The sequence below is a fragment of the Chiloscyllium plagiosum genome, chromosome 29, assembly GCF_004010195.1.
Source record: "Chiloscyllium plagiosum isolate BGI_BamShark_2017 chromosome 29, ASM401019v2, whole genome shotgun sequence".
NCBI classification, from domain to species: Eukaryota; Metazoa; Chordata; class Chondrichthyes; order Orectolobiformes; family Hemiscylliidae; genus Chiloscyllium; species Chiloscyllium plagiosum.
In genome coordinates this window covers 31,904,842-31,917,187 of record NC_057738.1, presented here as the reverse complement: position 1 = coordinate 31,917,187, position 12,346 = coordinate 31,904,842, and the positions used below count along the sequence as shown (strand labels likewise).

At 40.6% G+C, this 12,346-nt stretch overlaps 1 protein-coding gene across 5 annotated transcripts in view; it reads right to left on the bottom strand.

The window, feature by feature from the left end:
• Nucleotides 1–12,346, bottom strand: part of fyco1a (FYVE and coiled-coil domain autophagy adaptor 1a) — a 186,214-nt gene that overhangs the window by 158,336 nt on the left and 15,532 nt on the right. For all 5 annotated transcript variants that reach the window (XR_006315927.1, XR_006315928.1, XM_043719437.1 and 2 more), the window contains 2 exons: nucleotides 9,468–9,574; nucleotides 3,514–3,657 (listed from right to left, as the gene is read on the bottom strand). Coding sequence is in view for 3 of the 5 variants with exons in the window: in XM_043719437.1 (XP_043575372.1) it covers nucleotides 3,514–3,657; nucleotides 9,468–9,574 (251 nt within the window). In the remaining 2 variants the exon portion in view is untranslated. The remainder of the gene's footprint in view (nucleotides 1–3,513; nucleotides 3,658–9,467; nucleotides 9,575–12,346) is intronic.

Sequence of the window (12,346 nt, the reverse complement as noted above, 5' to 3'; positions counted from 1 at the left end):
GGTTCAAGGGCGGAGGAGCGGGAAGTGGAAGAGATGCGGTGGAGAGCATCGTCGACCACGTCTGAGGGGAAATTGCGGTCTTTGAAGAAGGAGGCCATCTGGGTTGTTCGGTATTGGAATTGGTCCTCCTGGGAGCAGATGCGGTGAAGGCGAAGGAATTGGGAATATGGGATGGCATTTTTACAGGGGGCAGGGTGGGAAGAGGTGTAATCTAGGTAGCTGTGGGAGTCAGTCGGTTTATAGTAAACATCCGTGTTGAGTCGGTTAGAGATGGAGAGGTCGAGGAAGGGGAGGGAGGAGTCTGAGACGATCCAGGAGGCTCCCAAGTACTGAGGATGTCACCTAGACAGGGGACGAAACGTCTGCAACACAAATTCCCAGCTCGGCGAACAGAACCACAACATAGTAGTGTACCCTAAATCCTCATTTCTGTGCAGTTCAGGAACATTCCCTCTGGTGCTCTTCCCTGCGTTGTCCTTACCATCAGGACAGGGTGCTTCTCAGTGGTTCACAGTATTCTCGCACGCTAGGAATCGATCCATACTGAAGCCCCTGATTATTGTTAAAGTCTGACCACTTGGAATAATTTCTTGTTTTGAATTTTTTCTCCTCTTAGCTCTATGGAGCTTAGTTAGATGTTTTCCCCAGGGTGGGGGAGTTCAAAACAAGTGAGGGCATAATTTTAAGATGAGAAGAGAAAGATTGAAAAGGGACCTGAGGGGCAGCTTTTTTACACAGAGGGTGGTTTGTATATGGAATGAACTGCCAAGGGAAGCGATAGATGCAGGTACAGTTATAACATTTAAAAGACCTTTGGACAGGTACATGAATAGGAAAAGGTTTAGAGGCATATGGGCCAAATGCAGGCAAATGGGGCTAGTTTGGTTTGGGAAACATGGTCAGCATAGATGAACTGGACTAAAGGGTCTGTTTCTGCGCTGTATGACCTTGACTTCCAAACCCTATAGTTCACTATTTCACCCACGCAATCAGTTGAATAATTCAGCGTACCTCTAGCTAAATGAAAGTCAGAGATCCAGACCGATTTTGTCATGTTCTTTCACTTGTCAGTTTGGAAATTATAGCTTTCAGAAAACACTTTGGCAATACAAACACTTTGTCTATTGTTGGCCTACTTATTCCTTAATATAACATTTACAATTAACCAAGCGTAGTCAATACTCTGCAAATTGCAAACAGCCAAAGGGAGGTGCTGTTTGATATGATCCGCCAGTGGTTGAGATCTACAGCCACCTGCAAAGCATCAGCATTGAAATTCATATACTGGACTCATTTGTGCAGTAGACAAAGGGTGATTTTGGTTGTGATTTTGTGTTGCTACTGTGCAGCTGCAGCAGGAACTCACTAGCTTCATCTGTTGTTCAGATTTCTAAAGTATTTTACCCTTCCAGGGTAATTCTTCAGCAATACATAGGCAGCACAGTGGCTCAGTGGTTAGCACTGCTACCTCACAGCACTAGGGACCGGGTTGGAATCCAGCTTCTGGCAACTGTCTGTGTGTAGTTTGTACATTCTCCCTATGTCCGCGTGGGTTTCCACCGGGTGCTCCGGTTTCTTCCCTCAGTCCAAAGAAGTGCAGATTAGGTGGGCTAGCCATGCTAAATTGTCCATAGTGTTGAGGGATGTGTAGGTTAGGTGCATTAGTCAGGGGAAATGTAGAATAATAGGGTAGGGGAATGGGTCTCGTTGGGATACTCTTTGGAGGGTCAGTGGGGACTTGTTGGGCAAAATGGCTTGTTTCCACACTGCAGGGATTCTATATAGCAAGTATTATACATATAGATATGCACATTGATGCGTTTTTCAACTGAATTTACTATTTACAATTGAATACCTTTCTTTTGCAAAACTGAAAACAAAACCACAGAACAATATGTATCTTTAAAACATAACTCATGTGATGTACTTCCCAATTCAACATTCCTCTTTCATAATTACAAATCATTTCCCTGTTCTGCAGTAAATTCCTGATTTAATAGGTTGGACAGAGAGCATTACTTCCATACTGAGTGCTATTCAGATCACCAAACATCAAAGCACAAATACATAAAGAGAAACAAAAGAAGCTGAAAGCATTTTGAAAGTGTGTCCCGCATTCTGGACTTTACAGGCTGTACAGACACAGATAAAAGGAAAGAAATTGCTCGAAGCTAGCATTAAATATTGCTGTCTGATTGGTACTCTCTCATTTTCAACATTTCCCTGCCAGATACGTCCTTCCATAACTCATCAAAAATGTTTGACACATTGGGCAGAATATTTGTTCTGTTAGGATCCCAATGTCGGGTGCATTTCCAGGTCCTGATATCATGTCTGATCAGTACCTGACGCCCAACATAATTCTTAACGAGCTGGATAATTATTGGTCAGGGTGCAATCACCTCCAAATCAGAATGGAGACAAACTCCCAAAGCTTCATGCTCAATGGAAATTCCTCTCACAGTAAGAGTTCAGGTGCTCCACTGCCTGAGACAGGAGCTGCTCATTGGGGTGGTTGGGTAAGGAAGAGAGGACGCTTAATATAAAGGCACTCCCAATGAGATTTTACCATCAAAAAGGTCACTGCTCCTAGGTGATTGAGGACCATCCCCTCGACTGACAGCCAGTAACTACGGCTTTAGCTCATTCGCTATGTCATGGGAAGCGTCTCCCCCAGCTGGATGGGGCACGGCACCACCTGCTCCTCCCTCCATGGTCTCAAACTGCAAGGTTGCCTTCTTCCGTTGGCTGCATTTCAGCTTCGTTTCTAATATCCCCCCTAGAAAGTGGGGGTTTGCATGCTGACTAAAAATTTTCAGTTTGCATGTGGAGTGTTCCCTCCTTATACCGTTTAGTGGCTTAATGATTCTCTCACTCCTTGTGGATAGGTAGTAATCAAACCCCAAAAGGTCCTGAACGAAAATGGCCCAGGATATTAATCATCACAGAAGACTGGCCCACTAGCTGGTGGAGGAAAATTGTGGGAAATTCTGCCTTCAGTCCCGCCTTGATGACCATTTAAAAATTTGACCCAGTGTGCTTCATATCCAATAATTTGGTTGCCAGTTCATTTACCTGCCTTCCAAGGTGTTAATTTTAAATTGCTTTGTTGATCAACCGGGCTGGCATTGAAAGTTTCTTCATGCTTCTGTCTCCTGCCAAACGTTTCGCTCACTACACCCTTTCTTTTCCTAACAATGGCGGAAGCACCTTCAGCTCTTTAGCTTTAAGAGTTTTCTTAAACTCTTTAACCCCCATCTCTTCTGCCCCAAACTTTGTAGTTGAATTAAGATCACTAACAAAGTTTCTAAGTTAAAACACTGCGATCTATGCATTTGGTCTGGTTCACCTTTCACTTAATAACTAATAATCATTCTAAACAATGACAGTACCATTAACAGGACTAATATCCACTGCAGTACAAAGGCCACTTTAATACATTACAATACAAATACTCAATTTCAACTGATAAAACATCAATTATCCGACCCAATGCAAATGGGTGTGCCTTACCGTGCGAATGTTGGCCAAGAAGCATCCAAATCGTGTCCTCTAGAAGCCAAGTCAAACTGCACTTCATTCAGCTCATAGAGGTGATCGATAATGTCAGAACCGAGATGAGATATTAGCAATGGACTTCGGGCATAATACCAGTCACTTTAAAATTTGAGAACAGAAAATGACTTGGTAAGATCACAAACAAAATTTGTATCATAAAAAACAAAAAGGTTTTGCAGAGTGTTCTTGAGACACTTAGAAAGCTAACAAGAGACCATTCTTGTTACCATAGTTTACCAGGAAGGTAATTATCACGCTTGCACAAATAAGCAATATATAATGACAATTCATTCAGATCCCTTCCAGAGCCTTATCACAAATTGATTATTTTATCGGAAATTAAACTAGTCCTCAGTATATTTGTTTCCACAGACTAAACCCAAACACAAATTCTCATCATGAAAATCATAATGATACCATTCAAGAAGTGTTTCAGCCCACTGTTCCATCACCAGCCATTCAAAAGAGCCATTTTCCCAGAGACTTGATATTAATCTAATTCCCTTTTGAAAGTTACGATTGAATCTGCTTCCATCACTCTTTCAGACTGTGCATTCCAGATTACAACCACATGCTGCATTAAAAAACAATTTTAATTCCTCATAATTGGGGTTACATAACCCAGATTATATATAAATCTTAAAAATTATAGTAACAGAAGCTGGAAGCCAATTTTGTATCCAAGTGGCTAATTCTCCCTGTATTCCATGAGATCCAACCATGCTAACCTGTCTACCATGAGGAACCTTGTCAAACGCCTTATAGATCACATCTACCGTTCTGCCCTCATCAATCTTCTTTGTTACTTCTTCAAAAAACCAAGTTTGTGAGACATGATTTCCCATGCAAAAAGCCATGCTGAATTTTCCCAATCAGTCCTTGCCTTTCCAAATATATGTAAATCCTGTCCCTCAGGATTCACTTCAACAACTTACCCACCACTGATGTCAGGCTCATCGGTCTATAGTTCCCTGGCTTTTCCTTACCACCTTTCCTAAATAGTGGTGCCATGTTAGCCAACCTCCAGTCTTCCGGCACTTTACTTATGACTATCGATGATACAGATACTTGGCAAAATAATTTGGGGAAATCACAACCTTCAGAACATCATTTAGAAGATATTGTTTCCAATGAATGTGTTACAGGTATGTGCACTAATGGTGATTTCCACTAATAGCAGAGTCTAGGATCAGAGGGCATAAACTCAGAATAAGGGATCACCCATTTAAGACGAAGATGAGGAGGAATTTCCTTTCTAAGAGGTTAGTGAATCTGTGGAATTCTTTATAACAGAGAGCTGTAAAGGTTGGGTCATTGAGTATTAAATGTCGAGAAAATATTTTAATTATTAAAGGAATGGAGAAAATGAAGTTTTACGAAAAGGCAAGAAAATGGATTTGGGGATTATCAGATTAGCTGCAAACTCATCGAATTGTGGACCACATTTGATAGAGCAGAAGTAGACCATTTAGTCTAATGTCTTATGGTCTTCTGGCCTTATGATATTATGATGTTGGACAAAATCAACCAAGGCCATACTGAAATCTACACTCACTAATGGTAGTAACACATTGTGAAGGAATCATCGTTAATAGCAAAAGGTGTCAGATGAAGAATGTCAGGTGAACTTCCATTTATTTAAATTGTAGAATCGATTCTGACTCAGGCAAAATCAGAGATATAAGGCACATGTACAAGATAAAGAAAACCTCAATTTGATCCATATTTTTTAGTGTTGTAGCACCAAACATACTAAATTTTTCTAACATGGTATCTTCACAAAGAGAACTCTTACAGAGAGATGTACCTTGCATATGGCAAAAGAATCATGCTTCTGAATCATGCAAACAAGCATAGCCAGCAGAAGCTTAATATTTTACAATACCCAAGATAGTAGACATCTCTGACCTTCTGCAGGGATCAATGTTGGGACCCTTGCTATTTGTGGTGCATATAAAGAATTTAGACTTGAAAGCAGGAGAGTTGATCAATAAGTTTGCAGATTTTATTTGGTTGGTTGGTACATAGTGTGGGGGATGTAGACAGGATGGGAAGATGGACTGATCAGTGGCAAATGGAACTGAACCTGGGAAAACAAGGCAAAGGAATACATGTTGAATGTTAAGCTCCAAAGATCAGAGGGGCCTTGGTGTGTATGTTTACCGGTCCCATTAAGGTAGCAGGACAGATAGATAAAGTAATTCAGAAGGCATATGGGATCCTTGTCTTTCTTAGCCGAGGCATGGGGTTTAAGGGCAGGGAGGATAGTCTGGAACTGTATAAAATGTTGATTTGGCACAGGTAGAGTATTGTGTGCACTTTTGGAATCCACATTATCGGAGTAATGTGATTGCATTGGACAGAATGCAGAAGAGATTTATTAGATTGCTGCCTGAGTTTTAGTTATGAAAAGATCCTTCCTTGCAGTAGAAGAGGTTGAGGCTGGGGAAGGGGGGGGAACCTGATTGAGATGCCTAAAATTATTGGGGGGGTGCAGATGGACAGAGAGGAAGGAATGTTTCCCCTTTATGGCGGGTTCAATGATAAGTGGGCATAGATTTAAGGTCAGGGGCTGGAGGTGATCGAGCAGAAACCCTCATAACATTTAGGAAGCATTTAGATGTATACTTGTGATGCTACAGCATGTGAGGCTATAGGCCAATTGCTTGAAAATGGGATTAGATTAATTATGAGGTTATTTGTGACTGGTGCGAGCTCAACAGGCGGAAGGGAGTTTTATGGTGGTGTAGACCTCTATCACATTATTTCTATGACAATCCTAGAACTGAGTACATCTCAAAGGCCTTGGAGTGTGTCTCTTGCAAGAGGAAAATTAGTTGCATTTGGATCCAAAATGCAATTATTCAAACATAGTATGTGGAACACTTGCTCTATCATCCAGTATCAGAGGACACCACACATATCGGTTTGGTTTGCATTTCAGCATGGAAACAGCTCATTAGCTGTTGGAAATGATTTGGCACAGACCATGTAGTGCACCACTTAAAATATTACAACTTCTAGTAAGAGTACAGTGATAATGACATCAATATATCCGACAAATCTGCTGCCAAAAGGTCACCTTGGACACATTAAGCAGTTGGCCAAACCCAAATAAGAAAGCAGAAATTCCACTCACTAAACAAGTTGACAATGTGGACATTGAGGTGGAAGATGTGCTTAAAGTTCATCAAATGATTTATGTTCAGCATGAGTACAACTGACCTCAAGATGAAACAGCTAACAATCTACAACTGAAAGTATGATTAATGTTATCATGTAATCATGGGCTGAGATGATAAATCAGTTGGCAGACACATTCAGATGCTTTTGACCATAAAAGATGACCTAGGCTTGCTTTTTCAAGGCAAGCAAGTGTTTTCATCTATAACTCTTCACTATAACATGTTGTCACACCTAATCAAGGAGATGTACACATTGAGAGATTATGCTGTCTGGTACAGGATACTATAATACCATGGGATCACCAATTACAGAAATGACACGGAGAATATGCAGGCCTCGAATAGTCACCAACCACAGCAATGCAAATAACCCCTACACCCTCATGAGATTCTGAGTCCCTTGGTTCAAATTTGCTACAGAATTACTTACAAACTTTTAGATCATAAGGTATCCCTAATGTATCTAACTTTGACAAAATTGGTGAGAAACTGAAACTTCATAACCTGGCTAATGCTTCAGATCTTCATTGACATTAGATTAGATTACTTACATTAGATTAGATTAGATTAGATTAGATTAGATTAGATTACTTACAGTGTGGAAACAGGCCCTTCGGCCCAACTAGTCCACACCGTCCCGCCGAAGCGCAACCCACCCATACCCCTACATGTGCCCCTTGCCTAACACTACGGGCAATTTAGCATGATCAATTCACCTGACCCGCACATCTTTGGACATATTTCCACTGTGTGCATCTTGGATAAAAGGGGATGTTGAGTTGGTGTTTCAAGAGCTGTGCTGTTTTACAAGTTTGATATACTATTAAACCAAGGACCAGAATGTAAACCACATGACCAACATCCGTAAGCAGTCCAGCAAGACACATGCTAACAGGAGACTGTATAGATAATTAGCTATAACTGCAAATTGTACTCTATGTTTTTAACAAACCTGTTTGTGTCAAGAGACATCAAAGTAATCCTTACCCACATAATGACTTTTACAATGAATGTATAACCGTGTTCATTTATTTCAGTTCCAATCCAATAATATATCCTATTGTGTGAATCAGGTGTGCACATATTTCCTTTCAAAAGATGTCTTCTTTTAGAGTCATAGAGCTGTACAGCATAAAAACTGAACCTTTGATCCAACTCATCCACGCTGATCAGATATCCTAAAATAATTTAGACCCATTTGCCAGCATTTGGCCCATATCTCTCTAAACCCTTCCTATTCATATACCCATCCAGATGCCTTTCAAATGTTGTGGAGTTGCTGGTGTTGGAACTAGGGTGGACAAAGTTGAAAATCACACAACACCATGTTATAATCCAACAGGTCTACTTGAAAGTACAAGCCTTTGGAACACTGCTCCCCGCCAGGTAGCTACCTGATGAATGAGCAGCGCTCAAAAAGCCCATTTCCCCCCAAACAAACCTGTTGGACTATAACCTGGTGTTGTGTGATTTTCAACCCTTAAATGTCGCAATTGTACTAACCTCCACCACTTCCTCTGGTAATGTTTGGAACTCTCTTCCTCGCATGCAGTGGATGCAAGGTCAGTTGTTAATTTTAAATCTAAAGTGGATAGGTTTTGTAAAGCAAAAGTATGAAGGGAAATGGGCCAAGGGCATGTATATGAAATTAAGCCACAGATCAGGCAGGATTTCACTGAAGGTGGAACAGGCTCGAGAGGATGAATGGCCTACTCCTGTTCCTATGTTCCTAACTGGCTGCAAACAATGGAACTTTTGAATTTATTCCATCATGGCATGTGGGTGTCACTGGTCAGACAGGTGTTTACTGACCATTCCTAACTGTCCTTGAGAAGGTAGTGTTGAGTCAGCTTGTTGAAACACTGTCGACTGTGAAATGTACTTTGTCTCACAGAGTTGTTAAGTAATGAGCTCCAGGAATTTGACGTAGTGATACTGAAGGAACTCCCATGTATTTTCAAATAAGGATACTGTGTAACATTTTGAGGGGATCTAGCAAGTAGGTGGTGGTGCTCCGATGTGCCTGTCTTCCTTGTTCCTTTAGGTGGTTGTATCATTGGCAGGGGCATTATATGCACACCAACACGTAACTTACAGAATATCAGATTTTACCACTTTCTTTTTCTGCCAAATAGTCCCTCCCTGGAATTCCATCCTGATGAATACTTCCCACAGGTATTTCACACAATTGGTTAGATATAACATGCAAGTCGAGATAATGAAAGAGACCAAACAACCCAACTGCATTGGGTGTTACAGCCAAGTCTGCAGACACTCAGCATCCACTCATGTGAACAATGACTGGGTACAAGAACATAACTGTGATTGATTTTTATCTTCCCTGGCCCAGGGCACTGGATATCAGTTAGTCTTGCAAACAATGGAGATCAACCCAAGTATACAGTCAGTGTTAGCTTGCTAATGAATCAATCTATGGTTCACCTATTTAATAATAGAAATGCCACAGATTCTAATGCATATTTAGACAAAACAACACCTGAAACATTAAGTGTAGCTACTATATAGTCCCTAATGCACACCCAATAAACTCAAAGTAAGGAGAGATTTTTAAATTTTGTTATTGAGGAAGAATGTAGAATAATGCCCACAGAACATTCCTTATAATAAGCTTAAACAGGAAGCAAAACCTGAATTATTATTAACCGCTTTAATAAATCCCCCATTTGCAGTGTAATCTGAACAATTCAAATGTCTGTACCTCACCTTGTGACTTTTACATTCATCAAGCATTGCTGGACCGTATCAGCCAGGCGTTGATGGACCAAGGAATACCGAATAAATGCTCGACCTTTCCCAAGAGAGGTTTTCAGCTTTATTTTTAAAAAAAGCAATATTTAATTAAAAGAATTTACCATGCTCAGATAAAAGCAGTCCCAAAATGAAAAGGCATAACTACATAGTCATCAATGCTTATTAATGCCCATTTAATGGCCTCACCCTGCCAGGGTTAGCAGCAGTGGGGAGAGTAAGGTGAAGAACTCACCTTGCAAGGAGCAGAAACCCATGCGGAGCTTTTTTGATTGTACTGGAGTCTGATCAAGGGGCTTGGCATTAGGAGGGTGAGGCATACTGAATAAGAGCCTAGCACCGTCCCCAATCCTTCATCCCATGACCTTCCCTTCCACCATCACCTACCTGTGGCCTGGGGTCCAAGGCCTCGGGTAATTACATTCCTGGCAGCAACTACTGTCTCTGTTTGAATTAAAATGCAATCATGTATAAATGATTCCTTTCCCACTTTGCTGTAATGATGTTACCTCTGCCATGAGGCACGCACCCTTCAGGCTGGCACTTTACAATAAAGTCCTCATAGGGAATACACCGCTGGATGGTACAATCAAAACATGGAGTCAGGGAAGGCATTGAGACGAGTACTGAAGTGCTGTAAACAAGTACAGCCACTGACACGGAGATACGGATAAGTGCAAAGATGCATGCTGCCAATAGGAAAGAAACAAAGATCGAGGCATGCCGCAATTGAAATACTCATCCACAGAAAGTCTGGATTTGCTGATACAGATTTGTGCCATTTTAAAAGCAAATTACTGCGGATGCTGGAATCTGAAACCAAATGAGAAAATGCTGGAAAGAGACCTGCTGAGATTGTGCCATTTTAAATATCTGCATGCTGTTTTCAGGGGAACACAGCCAGGGAGGGGGCAAAGAGATCAGGGTGGTGGCTGAGGGAATGGTATCTGAAAGAGAACTGGAGGGGAGATGACAGGAGGACAACAGAGAGCTGGGATGGGGGAGAGAATGGGGAAGAGAGTGCAGTGGAGCCAGAAAGGGTGACAGAAGAGGAGAAAGCATTTGCAAGTCACGTCACATGTGAAATCGACATGATGACGTTAACGTTTGGAACCACACATTACCCATAGAGTGCACCTGCACAGTTGCCTGCAGTTGCTGCTGACAGAAAACACTGCTGCAGCTTTTCTCATACAAGCTCCTGTTCAAATGACAAGGGATTGGAAGAAAAACTGGAAGGTCTTTCATGCACAATGGCAGAATTATGCAATATCTACAGATTTGTGGAGCCAATCAAATCAGGTACATATTGCTACATTTTTATCACTGTTGAGATGAGATTGGTTCAAAATATACTACATCCTAAAATACAAAGCAGAAATTTTAAAAGCTTTAAAGGCATATTTTGAATCTCAAGTGAATGTTATGTATGAATGGAATGTGTTCAATGTTTTTCCCCTTGGTCCCTAATGGAGTCCATTGATATATAATCTAATTAACTCAATTTCTAGAAACCTATGAATGAGTCCACCTAAAAGATGAGCTAATAAAATACAGAATTATCTTAGACATAAAAGAGATCTTTCAATGAGAACATGGCTACTAGAAGAATAGAATCTGACTCTGGAAGCGATTATAAACATGTTAGAAGCTCTCTTTTTGTAAACAAACATCTACACTACGTACATGAGAGAGCAGGGAAGTTTATCCAACAATGTGGAGGAACAGCCAAGATCTGTACACCATGCTGAAGAATAGCTTACACTTTACAATATGCAACAATGCAGGCAAAAGCAAAAAGACTGGAAGAAGCTATACCATCTTGCACACAAATGTTTAGCTAGGAAGTAGACAAAACAAGCCAATGAAGGTGATAAAGATGATTGCTATAAAGATGTCAGACAACAATTTGGGTGAATCAAGTGTGGTAACTGGTGAGAAGTCAGATGAGTTTTAGATGATTCAATAAGTGCTTTGTAACTATCGCACTGAAGACAGCAGACAAAGTGTCAAGTTAATATGAAGTGCCAGACAGACACTGGTGTTTCTTGCAACAACACAAACTTCAGACTTCTGGAAAGTTAAACCTTCAAAGGTAAATGTGAGGCTTGGTTACACAATAATGCACACCCTGGATAAATTAGTCCAAAAGCCCAATGCGACAACAACTCTGGAGATTGGGAATTTCAGGTATTGGACACATAGCTAAAGCCAGATTTCAGCAGAAAGCACAATGAAAGCTTGAACTAATAACCATAAATGCTCCAGGAAAAAAAGTGTTTCACAGACCATATTGACTGAAAAACAGACAAATAAGCAGCGTCAAGATAAAGAGGGTCCAACTGGAGGAACACAAAGGAATCTTGTTTCCAAAGTCACAAGATGAAAAGATTGCATGGTCAGGCACAGCTAATATAACTGAAGAAGGGTCTTAGGCATGTATCAGAGTCAGCTGAGAAAGAATTCAAAGAGATCACAGCTTTCCAGACAAGATCCCAATCCTACAGCAGATTCCCTATTAATGATCTCTCTAAATTTAGAGTTTCTGGTTAGATAAATACAATTAGCTTTATCTTAATAATTACACTAATGAGTACAAGTGAGAATCATATGTATGTTATAAGAAGGCATTGAGGGAAATTGGTTATTCTCTGAAAATGAACCATATTCATGCAACTGGTAAGATTTCCCAGTATTTTATGATTTTTTTTTAAACTAAGGGCTTTGCAGAGTAAAGAGTTATAACATAAAAACAATTCAGAGCTAAAGACACAGTAATAAAGATTAAATTGTTGGTAGGAAACCATCAGAAGTGTCACTCCAAAATATTCAAG